The 18,848-nt window shown below is 43.7% G+C and overlaps 1 protein-coding gene across 1 annotated transcript in view; it reads right to left on the reverse strand.

Annotated features, from left to right (window-relative positions):
* The window catches only part of CAB39 (calcium binding protein 39), a 95,295-nt gene that overhangs the window by 8,718 nt on the left and 67,729 nt on the right, over positions 1–18,848 (reverse strand). The window contains exons 4-6 of the mRNA XM_040228135.1: positions 16,225–16,343; positions 9,948–10,116; positions 2,403–2,462 (exon numbers count right to left, since the gene is read on the reverse strand). Coding sequence (XP_040084069.1) covers positions 2,403–2,462; positions 9,948–10,116; positions 16,225–16,343 — 348 coding nt within the window. The remainder of the gene's footprint in view (positions 1–2,402; positions 2,463–9,947; positions 10,117–16,224; positions 16,344–18,848) is intronic.

Below are 18,848 nucleotides of genomic sequence, written 5' to 3' on the forward strand. Positions count from 1 at the left end.
AGATCTGCTCTCTGTGAGCTGCACCTCAGCTCACATTTTCCTCACTGGAGAGGCCCCCTCGGGATGGCGTTGACTCTGTGACGCTGCGCCTCAACTCCTGTCTAAGAGCGCCAACGGGAGAAACGTGCTGCAGGCCCCAGTGCTAGAAAAGGCTGTTTCTTCTGAACAAGCTTCACAGACACTGTGATCTTTTAGTGGTTTTGTTTCCCTCTGTGTTTTGATTATTAGAAAGCTCAGAACCGAAGTGTACAGACTTTAGAGTATGTGTTTTCGTGTAATAACTCCATCTTTGGCTTAATTTAAATTGCTCGTATCTCCCCTTTTCTTCTCCTCTCCCAGATCTGACTGCACTGTATACATAAAAACATACATATATATATATATTTCAGTCAGCTGCTGCACATATGTTTTCTAAAATCCTGATAACTAATGTCACCCATTAATAACACACAGGAAAATATTTTATTGCAAAATTAAAGTGACATCATTGCCTATAGTAAATTTCTTGGAAATATCGTTGGTAGGTTTTAAATTAAGACACTTGTATGCTTAATTTGAGATCATGTTTTAATAAAAACAATTTGTTAATGCTTATTAAATGCTTACTGTGTTCCAAGCACTGTGCCTTGGACTCGACACACACATTCTTACCTAATCCTCACAGCAACCTAGTAGTAATAAGAAGGTGCTGTTATGAGCCTTCTCTTAGAGCTGAGGATCCTAAAGGTACAGAGAGTCAGGGAAGCACATGGTGAAGCTGAGACTTGAAGCCAAACTCCACACAGTGTGGTGCTGAAGCCCACGCTTCTAACTCTGCAAAAGGCACTGACAAAATGTGCTTCTGACTAAAACCAGCAAACACATGGGAAAAACACCCCTACATCCCAGTGCACACGGGCAAAAATAAAAATAAATACCCACTGATGCTTAAGCCATCGATGAGGCTATTTCTGAGGGAATTACTAAGGACTCTGCATTGTGTTATGATGCTACTGCTGCTGCTGCTGCTAAGTCACTTCAGTTGTGTCCGACTCCATGTGACCCCACAGACGGCAGCCCACCAGGCTCCCCCGTTCCTGGGATTCTCCAGGCAAGAACACTGGAGTGGGTTGCCATTTCCTTCTCCAATGCATGAAAGTGAAAAGTGAAAGTGAAGTCGCTCAGTCGTGTCTGACTCTTAGAGACCCCAAGGACTGCAGCCTATGAGGCTCCTCCGCCCATGGGATTCTCCAGGCAAGAGTACTGGAGTGGGGTGCCATTGCCTTCTCCTAGTGGGAGGGAAAGATGGGAAAAGGAACATGGAAGAACTAGAAAGCATAAGCTCTGCCTCCAAGAATTTTCTAATTTAGCTGAACAGCACAGCGAATTTGCTGGTGGTCCAGTGGCTGGGACTCCACACTTTCACTGTCGAGGGCACAGATTCAATCCCTGGCCGGGGAACTAGGATCCCATAAGCTGTGACATAGCCAAACCACCGCCACCACCCCCCGAGAAGAAAAGCTAGTTGAGCAGTGAATAATGAAGTATTAACAAAACTTAGGATTTTAAAAATTCAAATAACTAGTGGGAGAATGAAAAACTAAGCCAAATTTTAGAGGAGAGATAGAAATTTTAAATGGATTGTAATCACGGTAACTTTTCCAGGAGCCCTTATATGGTTTTGGACAGCACTGAAATTAAACTAGTGTGGCACAGGGAAGTGCTCGTGGGCATCGTGGGGATCAGAGGGGACACACGTGGGAGAGAAGCAGTGACCCTGCTGTCATAATGATCAAGGGCAACCAGGTCATCAGAGCGCCCAGACCTGCTCACAAACCTCTGTGGGTTCTATCACCAGGAAGTCTAACATCAACTCCAGCTGGAGGGGGCCTTACGGCTGAACTAACCAATATACTACTTTACAAGTAAGTACTGACTCCTGAGTCTCCAGAATTAAGGGCCTCGGCCTTGGCCACAGGAGCCAGCAGCAGAAGGGGACACTGCTCATCCACCTGCTGTGTCCTCTAGGCTAGGGCTCTGCTCACCCATTGCCGCGGAGTCTCTGTCTCTCTATTTGTAAGCAGCTGGGACGTGCGCAATGGACGGGAAGTATGGGGAAGAAAAGAAGCCACATAGTAATTTTCTCTTTATCTTAACTGTGTATTATCATTCAGCAGCAAAGTGCTTTATTTTCCTCTTCTAAAGCAAGAAAAGATGCAAAAGGGAGTGTGTCATCAGAAAGAAAATTCTGCTTCTGACCAAGTAACCCTCTCTATCTCAGTTTTCATAGAGAAATGATTACAGCACCAATTAAAAACATATTTCTAAAATAAATCTTCTGGTACAAAATCTAATTAAAAGCTTTCATTTCTGGTAACAAAACTTACAGTGTGCTATTTTAAACCAGAATTTCATATACTTACTCTATCATAATGTTGTTCCAAAAATTCCGCACTGAGCAATTTATGTCTTGTAAGTAAATCCTAGAAAAAGAAAGCATACTTTTTACAGTTGTTGGCATTCAAGTTCTTTTAGAAGAGAATCTTAAAATTTCACACCATTTTATCTGATAAAAACAGTTGTCAAAAATTACTACACTTAAAAATATTTGAGCATGAATTGTACTGAAAATGTTGATTCTATGTAAGAGCAAATAAAATCATCAATAATTTGAAATTGTGAGAGTAATGGTTATGATTGTCGCAGGTCTAATAGCTCTTAAATGGAAAAATTAAAAAGCAAATTTATAAGGTAATGGACATAAAAACTCAAAGAAAGGGAATCAAGAATCGAAATGAAATAAGAGTAAACAGTTGTGATAAAATGCCAAACAGCATACTGCTCCTGGTAGAGAAAGAAGAAATATCTTTTATTAGAAAAAGTACAGGAGGTTTCATTTTTTTCCTCCTTAACTCAGTTACATTCAGTTTCATCTTGAATGCTACCTTTTTTCAGAGGTAGGGTCTCTTTTAAAAGCCCCATCATAAACATTAGCTCCAAAATAAACAGACTCATGCTGCAAACATACAGAACCAAAAGTTATGAGTAGCAGAGTCCAATTCTGTGTCCCTGTGAAACAGAGCTTATACCTGACCCCAGGGATGTCCCTGGAAATTACTCAAGGGTCATTCATTCAGAAAACATCTCCTATGTGCCAGATAAAGGTCTAGGTCCTGGGGCTACAAAGACAAAAAGAGGTGGTCCCTACCTTCAAGGACCTAGAAGTCAGCAATGAACTAGCCATGGACTGACTCACCAGGTGGGAAGAGAATGGACACAGGTGACAGCAATCTTCAGGGAACTCAGGAGCACAATTCCTCTAGAGCTGCTGACCTGAGAGGTCAGTGTCAATAGTCCCTTCTCTGAACCAACTTTCCTTTACTTGTTTTCTCTGCTGTTTAGGTTACAATGACTAGTGTTTCCTGAAGTATGTCCTGAGAAATGCCCTATGGAATGTTCCATGGTCAACAAAGGAGGAAAGGGCTGCAGCTTTGGTTCCCTCATGGAAACGAACCCCTTGGGTCTCAGGAGGTTTTGGAGGGAGTTCTGATGCCTGCTTGTTAGCATCCTGCCCTGGAAGTCCTGCTCTGCATGGGCTTGCCCCTGGCCCAGTTACTTCTGACCTTCAGACCCTGACACACACATCACCTCCCTGGGGAACCCTTTCTGACTGGTCACCAGCATAAAAGCATGGTCACAGTTATGACCTGACACCTGTGGGATTATGTCTTAACATCCCTCTCAGGGTAGGCTACAAATTCTATAAACACAAGGTCATGTCTATTTTTACTGATCTCTGAATTCCTAGCACCTATGCAGTAACCAGCACATAGTAAGAGCTTAATATTTAATAAATAAATGAATGAACCAACAGAATCCAGGAACATGTTTGGGAACACACCACATTAAGCAATCTTTGAAAAACGTTTTTAGGCTTCTAACCCCACCCCAAAGATTTACAGGTGTTCAAACTGTTGGATAGGGTATGCATCCTATGCCCATAGAAGACTTCCCCCAAGTGTCCTTTGGGGATTAAGCAGGCAAAATGAGAAAACCTGGAGTCTGAGTAACTTCAAGAATCTGGGAAGAAATATGGGGAAGGAGGAGATGGCAGGGCTAGAAGAATTTATATTATCTTAATATATTTATATTGTCCCATAGGGTCATATGTGAAGGAAAGAGGAACATGAGAACTTTAAGGGAACATATCAAGAATACTTGTTAGATAGTGTCCTGCCTCTAACATGCTACTCTCAATGTAAAGTGCTATGTCTATAACATGTGGTCTATGACAGCTCTCCCCTGAGCTAGGACCTCAAGGGCAAGGGTTTGTCCAGGCAGATCACTGCTAAACCAGAGTTCCCTGGTGGTCAAGTGGTTAGGACTTCATGTTTCCACTGCAGGGGGCCCTGGTTTGATCCCTGGTCGAGGAGCTAAGATCCTGCAAGCCTCGCAGCATGGCCCATCCCCCAAAAAATCTCCTGAAAACAAACAAACGAAAAAGATCACTGCTGATCCCCAGAACCTAAAGAACAGCTCTCAACATGAGCAAGCAGTCAAGAGACTTGTGGAATGAACAACGAATAAGCAAATTTAAAGGCTGCTGTGTCTGGATCCATGCAAGACTGAGTGTCTCATCTACTCTGTGGCTAAGTCTTTCTGGAGGCCACTCTGAGCAAGTACAGGGCTGGGAACCAAGTGCTCACTGCTCCGTCATGATCTGACCAAAGAGAAAGGAGGCATCTCAGAGGCAACAGCTCTCAACTGGGGTTGGATTCTTGTGTACAGGGAGGTAGAAAGTATTTCTCTGAAAAACAAAGATCCTAAACATGCTGTACAAGTGTTTTTCTTTTTGGTCTGAGTAAGGTGACTGTTTATCCTGAAAGCTGTATTTCCAGTAGGAGCAAGAGGCTCACAGTTGGGCCACACACAGCAAGGGCGAATGTCCAGTACACCCTCATCAGAGATTCTATCTGTTTCCATTCAGTTTAGACAGACCAGGAGGCTCAGGAAACCACTGCCAACCTAGGGATCACATCTCCGCAGCCTTGGGGGAGGAGAGAGACTGGAAAGGGGTTGCTGAGACTGCTCAAGCAGGAGCCTGACCCCAACGCATTGGGGGAGGGAAGTCCTTCCTAATAAACGGCAGATCAGGGCCTGGAGCAGACAGTAAAAATCTAGCAGGGAAGGAGTAATTCTTGAGGGCTGGCACAAAGGAAAAAGGTTGATACTAAGCTGGGAAAAGAGGTGGGGACTTGGGCAATGCGTCTCTCTCCTGAGAGACGGGAAAATACTCTACCCTCAGGACTACAGCCAAGAGCTTGGCAAGCTCAAACCAGGTTGTGGGCTGTGTGTGGGGATGAGGTGGGGAGAGCACAGGAACCGACAGACTAGAAAACAAAGGGAAGCGGTCATGTAGTCGAAATCTGGTGAGCGACTGGCAAAGCTGACAGGGCGCACATGGTCCCAGATCAGCAGAGTGGCCGGGTCAGCCAGCAGGGGACACAAAGAGCATGAGGTCTGACTTTCCAACCTATCTAAATTCCCATATGGCCAAACCCTGGCATGACCCAGAGACGGGTCAGGGGTCATCTCCCAAGTCCAGCAGATGGAGCAGCCAACTTTCAGGGTGGATTGAATTAAAAAGATTCCTACAAGTTATATGAGTTTTGGGTTCCAAACATCACGTGACAAAGATGGCCCTGGAATCCCTGAAGAAATGCTGCTAACCCAGGGGGCTCATTTTCAGAGAGCCTCAGCAAGCCGTCTGGCCCAGTGTTGTACTTGATGACTGTATGTCCGAAGACAAGAGACCCAGTTCTTCCAACTGTGTGGTTCACCTCTGGAGCTCCAAAAGTTAGAAAGTTCCTCCTGTGGTAGAGTTAAAACCTAACCCCAGGCTACTTCCAAACTGTCAAGAGTCACAGAACTAGGTGGAATCCATTTCCTTGAGGACCCACTTTAAATACAAGCAGCACTCTCTTGGCAAGTCCCTGTCGAGTCTTCTCTTCTCCAGGCTAAATGTGTCCAGTTCCTTTAAGCACACCTCAGACGACAGGTTCTGAGTTCCCCTCGCCATCTACTGTCTTCTGAGAGTCATTTATTTGTCCGTGTGCCTCTGAAAAGCACAGCGCCTGGAACACGTGTGCGCTGTTGGTACTTTATAAGCTTCTAGTGGGACGAGACCATCAGCAGGCTCCTTAAGTCACGTTATGTAGTCACAGGTAGCTTTGGGGCAGCAGCATCATACTGTTTAATTTTACTGGACTTATACAGAATTTTGTTTACTCAGGGTCAGCTCTCCAGTCAGACTGCCTGGGTTCAAATTCTGGCTTCCCCATTTATTGTCTGACTTCATCCAACATTTTTCTAGGTTTCCATTTCCTCGTGTGTAAAGAAGATAATAATAATACTTCCTTCACAGGGTAGTTTGAATATGATAAGAAGTTACCTACATTTTAGTAATTATTACACTGTGTAACGACTACATTTAGTATTATTTCCTATTATTATGTCTTATTCTCACATCTCTTATTTACAAAGCTGGCTCCTCAGGTGGAAGACCTCAGTTTTTGAGGGTTTTTTAATACTTAAAAATTTTTTCTAATTGGAGGATAATTGCTTTAGTGTTGTGTTGAAAACCTCAGTTTATCTGTATTTAACTTCAGCCTGTTACATATTCTGGCCTCTCTGGATCTTTACGAAGCCTTATTTCAGGACCTCTGTGATCTGCTTTCTATTCCTTTGTGGCATATACTTGTTGTCACCTTTTATCTGAGTCTTTAATAACAATCTTTGGCTGTGCTAAGTGAAGACAAATCCACTAAAGATTTCTCTCCAGGATGGTGGCAATCCATTTTCTGGCACCTTATGGATATGGTGTTCAATTAATTATGAACTGCTACCCTGAAACTCCATCCAGCTCCTAGTTTTTCACTGCTTTACAGGTCTGTTAAAACAGACCTGTTCAATCATTCAACATCTAATATATAAAGGAATAATTCTAATAGCTACTGTTCTCTGCGCATAGACTATGTGAGGACATAATAACCTGAACATATTCGTATTGTCACCTGCATTCTGACAGATGCAAAGACAGGTTAAACCAGCCTCAGAGCAGAGAACTGAATCCAGGCAGCCACGCCCTTCGCCCCCTGACCTACACGTGTCTATGAGATTAGCATAACTGAACTTACTCTTAGCGAATCCATGCTGGCTGTGGGTACACGGTTTCCTTTCCAAAATGCTCAGAAATCATCTCTTTAGCAGTAATATTTTCTAGAACCTTACACAGGCATAATATCAAGCTCCAAGCTCCACCAGTCTCTCTGGGGAGTCTACCTTCTTTTACTCTGGAAAATGGGAAATATATTTGTTGGCCTTCTGATACCCCTCCCTGTCTCCTTCATTGCTCTTAAAAAAAAAAAATAATGAACAAATATTTGGCCACTGACTTACTATCTCAGTATCCCATTCATTCAAGCTCTGAACGGCAGTTTTAATTTCCCTTTAAGACTCAGCACCTGTTCCTCCTCGTCCAGGGTTACGGATGAGCTGCATTTGAAAGTTTTTGTGTGTGGAGTGCATTTTCTGGGAAGCTAGCTCTGGTCATTCTCAAAGGAGAGCATGAACCAAGGATCTATTTTTTCCATTATAAAAAGTGTCCTCTGCCAAGAGGCCACCAGTAAACCAGAAGAGGAGCAACCTCCTTCCCTTATCAGCACCTCTGGCATGGAGGTCAGACCAGGCCTCCCTGTCTTCCTCCCTGCCCTGACCAGACTTCTTAAGGAAGGGTGGGGAGGGACCTTCAGTCTGTTTGACAGGCCTGTGCCTCTCCTGAAACACTCTTAATTCTAGGCCCTACTTCCTTTTGCCTCTTGGTGGGCTCTCTCCCTTCTATCAGGAGTAGCTGAGACACAGGAGCCAAGCCCATTCCTCACTGCTCTAGAGCTCTCTCCTCCAGAGTTCACCCTTAGAGTCCTACCAGGTTTTAGAAGTTTCCCTTCTTCAGGTAGAGAACACCTGCCTGACTCTGCTCAATCTCTCCAACTCTGGCAACCAGGACCCAGCAAGGTACTGAGACAGAATCATCAGCAAGGCCAATCAGACCTTCAGAGACTGGGACTCACGCTTCTGGCAGAGTCAGCGCGCCTCTCACCTCAGCTGCGCCGTCTGTGCTAGGGGCATGTCCCTCGAGTCCTCTCAGTCAGGTGGTCCACCTGAACTCTCCCAGCCCGCTGCTGGTCCTCTCCTCTGCCCTCGCCCTCCTCCTCCCAGGGGCCTGCGCTCAGGCTTCCGGCTTGCTTCCCACACAGGAGCATCCCCTCCTGACACCTGGTGCTGCTACACCTCCCTCATAACAGGTCCGCTGCTTCTGAATGGAGTGTCCCCTTCCACCAGCATGTCCCAATCAGGAGTCCCAACCCACCAAGTGCAGTGATAGCTACGATGCCATGTTTATCACTCCACGTTATAAGCTCAAATTCATTTCACTTTGCTTTGTACATGTGTGTGCTCAGCTGCTCAATTGTGTCCGACTTTTTGCAACCCCGTGGACTGTAGCCCGCCAGGCTCCTCTGTCCATGGGATTTTACAGGCAAGAATACTGGAGTGCCCTTTCTTTCTCCAGGGGATCTTCCCGACCCAGGGATGGAACAGGCGTCTCCTGCATTGGCAGGCGGATTCTTTACCAGTAAACCAACTGGGAAGCTCTTGCTTTGTATATTAACATATAAATAACTAAGGTTGTACCTAAAGGTTTCAGACATCTTGAATATACCCTAGGTACCTTTCACATTATTACCTTACTCTCATTCAATATGAAACCCCAGGCTTCCAGGCTTTCACCCTATTTTAAGGGTGTTCCTTCTACTGGAGGAACACATTTTATTCAAAGACCAAGGCATGTGCTCATCGTCTAGATGGGTCTTTACACATGAAACTGAATGTTTACAATAATAGTGGCTGTTTCTCACTGTGACAGTGTTTATGGTTTGCAAGCACAGTAGTCTATGTTGGATTATTAATTTCTGAATATATTGAAATTGCAGTTCTAAATACTCACTTATGAGGTCAGACATTTTATATAAGGGAATGTTAACATATAACACAGAGGATGAGATAGTGACATCACTGACTCAATGGACATGAGTCTGCGCAAACTCGGGAGAGAGAGAAGGGTGGGAAGCCTGGTGTGCTGCAGTTCATCGAGTGACAGAGTTGGACACGACTTAGCGACTGAACAACAGCAGCAGCATATAAAGGCTTGCTCGCTGCTTTATTCACATACCTTAAACAGCCCAGAACCTTGCAATTCAAAACAAAATGTGCATGCCGTACACTGATGCCATATCATGTGTCTTTAATTTATACAAACACACAACAGAGGGGTAAGGCAGGCGGCAGGGGAGGCACACTGCTGGCGATTCTGCACCCCTGCACCCTGTGTTTAATAAACAGCTCTGTTCCGAGCATGAGACAGCAAGAGCAGCTCACTGTGCCCTTGGGCCTGTTCACAACAGGGTCATCTGTCCTGAAGGAGGACCTACTATTTGAAGATATGTGTAATCCAAACTGATACAGCCCTGGACGGACGCCAACTACTCTGTCTGATGCTTAACCAAAGAAACTGCTGCACTATGTTCCAACACAGGAGACAAATCTGATTTTCACATACACTGTATATCTATATACTGTATTTGATGGGGAATTTAACATAAAGTGTACCTTTGACCATACAGGACTTATGCCTTTTAGACAGACTTGAGAGTCTTAACTTTTCCAACCTATTAGAGCTGTGACTCTACTGCACATACCTGAGTCACCAACACACATATAAAATGCGTCTGCTGTCTTCCCACTAGAGGGCAGCCGTGTGTAGCTCTGGAGGGTATAGAATGTTTAGGAAAGAACAGCACACCTGTTAATCTCACTTGTGTATCTATTGAGAATTTTACAGTTTTTGTTACCTTGAATGTGGCAAATGCATCTGAAGCTATGTCAAATGTTGACATTTCAACATATCTGAAGAAATCATAAAACTGTTCCGACCACAAAATGATTTTTGCAAGTGGTTCATGTCTGATGCATTCTCTTAACATTATTCCACAATTTAGGGCTATTTCTGGAGATTCATACCTGCAAAAAGAAAAGACAAATATGACTGCTTTCCCCCCATCACTGTTCTTTTCAAACTCCCAACAGTTCCAGTTTCTAGAACAGGAAGTTTCAGACATGTTCTAACTAAGTGACAGAGAAGGTTACAAGGTGCATTTCTCTCAGCGGAGAGTATGTGCTCAGAGGGGTGAGTCTGGAGGGCACACATGTGTCAGTGGGTGGTGATCGCTTCAACACCAAGAAAAGCGACAGCCTTGACAGTGAGTATGTGGGTGAAAGCTCATTCCTTCAGTTAAAAGACTTGAAGGGAGGTATTCAGGGTCACACCTCCCAAGAGGGTTTAGTTCACCTGAGGTGCTCTCAACATTTCAGAAAAACCAAACACTGAATCAAAAAACAATAGAAACGTAAGTTTCCTAAAGTCACAGTATCTAAATGGGTCTATCAAATTATACAGCATTTACACTTCATTGTTTCAATTCAGTACTCAAAATAGTACTTCAAAGACTGTTGGCAACACATAAAGGCCAGAGCTTCTAAGACTGCTGGCAACACATAAACGCTAGAGCCGAAAGCCTGGTCTTGAGGATGTCACCAAGCGCCTTGTCACGGGGCCTGAGGGCTCTCAAGTGGACACGGGCTCCATGTACCCCTCCTCAGCTCTCCACACAGACTTCCTCTACTCCATCTCAAGGTCGTTCGCCTCTTCCTTCCCCCTGATCAGAAAGAGAATCTCGTTCTCCTCTCAACACAGCAGCCTTCTCCATTCTGATGTGCACCAAACCTCTCAGACTGGACTCTGTCTGCCATCTGCTCACAGACGTCACCCCGTCACTCCACTTCCTCTCACACTTGCACACTCAGGCTGAATCTCCTTCCCCACTCACAGCCACCTTCAGTTTCCTGCCACTGAATCCAAAGACCTCGTGGCTAAAACAAATGATCTTCTAACACAAATTCTACTTTTAATTTATGGACAATGCAGACCTCTGCATCTCTTTCTTTAAAAAATGAAAGCAAGACCCCCAGTTCTCCTTTCTACCTCCTCTGTTCTTATTTTTTGCCTCGCTGAAGTCTTTCTTCCATTGCTCTGACCCCTAAGATCTCACAGTTCCCACCACGGCTCCCAAACTGGCCCAGCCCAGATCCACCCTGAACTGTAGTGAAGTTATTTTCTGTTGCTTTTGGACAATTTCATAAACTTGATGTGTCTAATATAGCATCACTATTTTGCTTCAGATATCCGGGTCTAAAACAGGTCTTACAGAACTTTCTTTGATAATGGAAATGTTCTCTATCTTTGCCGTCTACTGAGCACCTGATATCTGGCTACTATGACTGAGGGACTGAATTTTAAATGTCATTTAAATTTAAAATAAATAATTACATGCTATTAGTAAGAACAGTATTGAACAGCACAGATCTGAACACTGCCCTCTTTGTCTACTCCCAGTCTTCCCATCTTCAGCGTTGTCACGCCTTTCTAATGCTCCTCTGCAATATTTCAGTTTCATTTTCTTGTATCCAGTGCTGCATGAAGTCATCCCTGGTCACCTGAGTGCCCCTAACCAGTATCTTTGTTCAAAGTCTGTCTTAACAAATCTATCCAACACACTAGTGTATCAGTGAAAGTGAAGTGAAAGTGAAGTGGCCCCGTCGTGTCAGGCTCTCAGCAACCCCATGGACTGCAGCCCACCAGGCTCCTCCATCCAAGCGCATCAGCAGCCTTTCCCAACTCAGGAGCTTAAAATGATTCTTCCTGCTAATTACACGGACTCACGTCTGGGCTTCCCGTCACAGCAACGCCTCTGGTGCGCCACCATCCCCACTACGCCACAAGACCTTCCGATCCCCCCACCGCTGCCGGTCACTGTGCTCATTCCGCCCCCCTCTAACTCTCTTGTTTCTGCCTGTGCAAATCTGAAACCATCTGGAGCCTCAAGCCTATGTCCACCTCTGCTGGCAAGCCTTGCCTTACTGACTGACCGCATTTCACCCCGAAACCTTCTGCGAGTGTCTCTGGTAGGACTGTCCTCCTGCTGCACACATGCTCACCACCCGCCCTCACCACCACCAAAACCACATTCCTTTGTGCCACTGGCGGCATGGCAGCTAGAATGGTGACAGGCTCCGAGGTGACTAAAACGTCTGCTCACAAAATGGCCGAGCACACAGCTTCCTCCCTGCCGCTCTGAAACAGGCAGGAGACTAGAAAGACGAGGGTGAGACAATTTGGTACAACAAGTCGGGCAGGTTTTGATGGCCGTTTGTCAAGCTGGCCTTAAATGATTAAACCATAAACCACCGAGTACAAGGCAAACAGTTATGCTGTACAACCTGTTAGCACTAGGCAGGAGGGCACATTAACATTTAAATCGCCAGTGAAAAATTGACTGCCTCCAGATGCAGGCTAACACAAGTAACACGGTTTTTTCCAAAGGCACACTAATACTAGCAGCACCACTCCTCAAAATGTCTAACATCAGAATACTTGTAGCCTGAGTGAATAATCACATTGTGTTGAAAACAGTCTGAACTAACTAATAAACAAGTGAAGGAAAATTTCTTTCTTCTTTTTTTTTCCTTTTTGGCTGTGCTGCATGGTTTTCATTAGTTCCCTGACCAGGGACTGAACACAGGCCTCCCCAGTGCTGAGTCCTAACCACTGGACCTCCAGGGGATTTCTGAAAAAAAAAAAAACAGAAAAATCACAGGGCGTTGCTGTGACATGGGGAAGCCCAGACATGAGTCTGTGTAATTAGCAAGAAGAATCATTTTAAGCTCCTGAATTGGAAAAAAAAAAAATCACTGGAAGAAATGCCTGTTTCTAGGTCTGAGGAAGAAACCCATACAAAATGAGCACTGGATGTCTTGTGCCAGACAGCAAGGAACCTATCAAAGACTAAGGGGGTCTTGCCAAGAGGACACAGGAGCCAGTTTGAAGGAGTGCCCAAGATGGGGCAATCTGGACATAAAAACATGGTCATAATGACTGAAAGGGTTTGAGACACATCAAACATATTTTAAAATCTGATTAAAACTTCAGCTTTGATACTTAAATGCATAATGATGTTTAAAACAATAACATACTCATTGCTGACTTAAGAAAGTGGCTAGGGCATCAACTGATTATACTAAAAAATAATAATGTAGAAAAAAGGCAAGCATGTATTCTGTCTTTCCTACAGAAGTCATGAAACACTTGATATATAGAGAAGATATAAGAGAATTAGGAAATCATCATTTTGAACCTAGACAACAGAGTACATCATGAGAAACACTGGGCTGGATGAAGCACAAGCTGGAATCAAGATTGCTGGGAGAAATATCAATAACTTCAGTAATTCAGATGACACCACCTTTATGGCAGAAAGTGAAAAAGAACTAAAGAGCCTCTTGATGAAAGTGAAAGAGGAGAGTGAAAAAGTTGGCTTAAAGCTTAACATTCAGAAAATGAAGATCATGGCATCTGGTCCCATCATTTCATGGCAAATAGATGGGGAAACAGTGGAAAACAGTGGCTGACTTTATTTTGGGGGGCTCCAAAATCACTGCAGATGGTGACTGCAGCAATGAAATTAAAAGACACTTATTCCTTGGAAGGAAGGTTGTGACCAACCTAGATAGCATATGAAAAAGAGGAGACATTCCTTTGTCAACAAAGGTCTGTCTAGTCAAGGCTATGGTTTTTCCAGTGGTCATGTATGGATGTGAGAGTTGGACTATAAAGAAAGCTGAGCACCGAAGAATTGATGCTTTTGAACTATGGTATTGGAGAAGATTCTTGAAAGTCCCTTGGACTGCAAGGAGATCCAACCAGTCCATCCTAAAGGAGATCAGTCCTTGGTGTTCATTGGAAGGACTGATGTTGAAGCTGAAACTCCAATACTTTGGCCACCTGATGCGAAGAGCTGACTCACTTGCAAAGACTCTAATGCTGGGAAAGATTGAAGGCAGGAGGAGAAGGGGACGACAGAAGATGAGATGGTTGGATAGCATCACCGACTCAATGAACATGAGTTTGGGTGAACTCCGGGAGTTGGTGATGGACAGGGAGGCCTGGCGTGCTGCGGTTCATGGGGTCGCAAAGAGTCGGACACGACTGAGTGACTGAACTGAACTGAATGATCCTAAATGAACAGTAAAACCATTAGGTACAGGGTTGATGGAGAACTTTATAATGCACAGGCTGACATCATCTGCATCCACTGATCAATCTAACATCAGCAGAAGAAAGACAACTAGCACTGCCCAACAGAAGCACACAGCCCCATCCATGAAGAATTCCTGTTCCCACCCCCTCAACTGAGGCTGAATCTAACCAAATGCAAAAGAACAGAGGATAGAGGAACATGGTTATGTGTGAAACCACAGCATGAAACACCAAACATGAGATTTTTCTACAAAACAAACAGCCCAGTTAAGGGCAAGAACTATTACAGATTAAAAGCAATTAAGAGTCATATCAACCAAATTCAGTTTGTAGACTGTGCTTGAAGCCTGATTCAAACAACCTGAAAAACAACATTTTTGGAGGAAATCTGAACACTTACTGGGTATTATTTTATGCTTAGGTTTTTAGGTGATATTATGATTAGGATATGGAAGTGATGTTGTACGTGAGGAGGAGAAACAGGAGGCAAGAAATAAATGAAACGGGAATGTTAATAATTTGTTAAATATCAACAAGATGTTAATAACTGCTGAAACCTGGTCATGGCTAGGGAAGGGCTTGCTATATTATTCCCCAGTTTTATGTATATTTTCCACAATAAAAACTAAAAGGGGTGGTGGAGTGGGGTCCCAACACCAGTGGCTTCTCCATGCTGCTTCTCCTCACCTCCCTAAGCTGAGGTTTCTGCTCTGGCCAGCTCAGTTGAGAGCTTTAAACCTTTCTTTAAATAGTGCCTCAAAAGTCTTACAAGACATTCAGCAATGTTCCTCTCATACCCCTGGCCACTTGACAGTAAACACAGGCAGAGCTAACTAATTCACAGATTTTAATAATCACTGCTTTCTATGAAAAAAGGAATATTGGCTTTAAAAATACACAAAGGCATCCGGAAGCTGCTCCAAGAACACCAACATTTCAGACTACTCACTACATGTTCATACAGGCAGCTCTGGATTGATACAACAAAATACTGGATGCCAAAAATTCCATACAGCAACATCTGAAGAAGCATCATGGACAGTTAGAACTAGAAAGAAGGAAATGGAATGCTGGCATCCAACACAGGCACTGACGCATGCTCTGTCTAAACAAGTCTGAACTTGGAGGAAGTGTTAAACCACAGAGATATGAATCAGAGTGAGGCAAGCTATAAGGCTGAGGTAGGACAGCAAGCTGATTCACGCCAACAGTCATGCCAATAAAACGCTTGCCCACCAATTTAACAGAACCCCGCCAATGCACACGTACCCAGAGCTGGCAAACAACCCTCGTGTCAAACAACAGGAGGCTACCTAGCCAATCAGTGATGAGGGAGAAGAGGATTTTTTAAAAATGTTGTAATTTTAAGGCTTTTTTTTTTTTTTGGAAACTGACATCTATCCAAAGATAAATGACTGCTTAGTTCAGCAGTAATGCCAGGAAGATGCATTGTGGATTACCAAACTAAGTGGGTTAGTGGGTGGACACACACAGGTGAAAAGCAAAGGTAAGTACAGCATAAACATGTATTCTGTTGCTGTTGACTGAACAAGGCTAAGTGCTACAGCACGAACGCTCCATTTACTGGGCAGCTTTTACTGCCAGACAGTATGCGTGTATGTCCAAAGAAGAGGTCTTTAGGTATATGACTTATTTAGCTGGTATTTTATACAATTAAGGTTTTTACATCTTAGAGAACAGAAACAAGACCACAGAGGACTTATTTTCTCCTTGAGGTTTGAGATTTTAAGGCTCATAATTCATTAACTTTAAAATCCCCTGGGCATCTTCAAATTCTGTTTAGTTTACAGGCTGAATTTTAAGGGGGGAAACGTAATCAAGAACTACCTGAAAAGGAGCTGATGGGACTACAGAGAAAACGCTTTCCCACATTCACCATCCTGCTTTTGCCCACCATCACCTTTCCCTTTTTATTTTTAAAGTCAAAAATATCAATTTTATTACATTATACATACCCTTTCAACAACATGAACAAAATATTCTGCTGGGTGCAGATGTATTCAACAGTAGGAGTTCTTGTACCAATTTGTCTTCTGAGAATATTGTTGAAAATTTGAGCCACGTCTTTCTTGCCCTATTAGGGAAACAAAAATAGCAAAATGCCTGACTAAATACCCAATGCCCATCCACACTCCCAGATAAATGCAAACCAAGGTACTGACTAAACACCCAATGCCCATCCACACTCCCAGATAAACTCAAATCAAGGTACTGACTAAATACCCAATGCCCATCCATGCTCCCAGATAAACTCAAATCAAGGTACTGACTAAATACCCAATGCCCATCCATGCTCCCAGATAAACTCAAATCGAGGTACTGACTAAACACCCAATGCCTGTCCACGCTCCCAGATAAACTCAAGTCAAGGTACTGACTAAATACCCAATGCCTGTCCACACTCCCAGATAAATTCAAATCAAGGTACTGACTAAACACCCAATGCCCCCCACGCTCCCAAACAGAACTCAAATCAAGGTACTGACTAAATACCCAATGACCATTCACGCTCCCGAATAAACTCAAATCAAGTTACTGACTAAATACCCAACGGCAGGTGAGGTGAAGTCGCTCAGTCGTGCCCGACGACCCCATGGACTGTAGCCTACCAGGCTCCTCCATCCAGGGGATTCTCCAGGCAAGAATACTGGAGTGGGTTGCCATTTCCTTCTCCAGGGGATCTTCCTGACCCAGGGATCGAACCCAGGTCTCCCGCGTTGGAGGCAGATGCTTTAACCTCTGAGCCACCAGGGAAGCCCATCCACATTCCCAGATAAACTCAATCATACTGATTAAATATCCAATGCCCATCCACCCTCCCAAATAAACTCAAATCATGGGTCTGCATATTTATGACTGAGTATCTGACTTTAAAACATTCATAGACATTGAATTTTATTTTTTCCTTTATAATTCCAAGTTCTAGTAGTGAAATATTTTTGACATGAATAACATACTGACAAAGTGAAATCTAAACTACACATAATTTCAGTGATTTCTAATTCTCAGAATGATGCTGACTCAGGTATGAAAAACAAAACCTTGCTATATGCTTACATTGTTCAGGGATCTGATTCCCATCCAAAGGGAGCAAGCAGCTTCAAATAGGATGCTCGTATTGTAAACAATACATGCAGCTTCCTTTTAACAGTGATGGAAGGAGGAGAAATTGTATTCTGCTATTATAATAAAAATGAAAGAATTCTGTAAGAAGTTGAGCTTTAATGGCATGTAGACATATCCCTCTATTTTTTTTGTGGGGGGAGGGCAGCACAGTTTGTGGCTTGCAGGATCTTACCTCCCTGATCAGGGATTGAACCTGGGCCCTTCGTAGTTAAAGTGCAGAGTCCTAACTACTGGACCACCAGGGAATTCCCCATCTCCTCCTATTACACAAGGTCTACTTGGGAAAAATTTTATATAGATTAACAGTTAAGGTACTAAGTATCACATGACTTAATAGTTCAGAGATCAGAGTTCCACCACTGTACTTTGCTAAACAAAATAGGTGGTTGTTAACTTCATATAGTGAAACTGTCTTGATCAGAAAGCTGCACAAGAAAGTAACAAATGAAGAAGTGAGTTTCAGAATGGCCACTTGTTATAAGGCTGACAAGTCTGCAGGGGAGTGAGGGAAACATTAAAGCTTTCCAGCACCGAGATCACCCTGGGGCCTGTGCTAGGTTAGGGGTAGTAACGGCAATCTTGAAAACCAGTCTCAAGGGCACACATTTCTTTTAAATTTATGTCTCTAAAGCCCCAAATGAACATTAAGATCAGGGTCCAGGCTGGGGAATAGGATGGGCAGACAAAGGAGGAGGAACTGGATGGTCCCAACGCATCCCTACCTTTGCAGTGGAAATAAAAATCGTTGCTGGAATTTGACACTCTATGAAAAATATATGAAATAAGCTACACAAATGAAAATATCATAGTTCTGTTCTTTTTTTTTAGTAAAGAGCTTTTGATGTGGTCCATTAAAGAAACTTTGGGTTTGTTACATTATTGCTTCTGTTTTATGTTTTGGTTTTTTGGCTGTCAGGCATGTGAGAGATCTTAGCTTCCTAACCAGGGATTGAACCCACAGTCCCTGCATTGGAAGGCAAAGGCTTAACCACTGAACCACCAGGGAAGTTCCTCTGTTCTAAAAGATAGAAATAAATTTTGTTCTCTTTTAATTATCTACTGATAGTACATTAAGTAACCTATGAACTACACTTTCTTCAACCTTCTCCAAAACTGAACGTGGCTATATGTGCATGCTAAGTCACTTCAGTCGTGTCTGACTCTTTGCAACTCTATGGACTGTAGCCCACCAGGCTCCTCTGTCCTTGGGATTCTCCAGGCAAGAATACTGGAGTAGGTTGCCATGCCCTCCCCCAGGGGATCTTTCTGACGCAGGGATCAAACCCACGCCTCTTATGTCTCTTGCTTGGCAGACAGGTTCTTTACCACTAGTGCCACGTGGGAAGCCTGAACCTGCCTATAGATGTCTATCATTTTCTCCCGTTTTTCAAGTACCTAAACAGACAAAGGTCCGTCTAGTCAAAGCTATGGTTTTTCCAGTAGTCATGTATGG

The sequence above is a fragment of the Oryx dammah genome, unplaced genomic scaffold (assembly GCF_014754425.2).
Source record: "Oryx dammah isolate SB20612 unplaced genomic scaffold, SCBI_Odam_1.1 HiC_scaffold_27, whole genome shotgun sequence".
NCBI lineage: Eukaryota > Metazoa > Chordata > Mammalia > Artiodactyla > Bovidae > Oryx > Oryx dammah.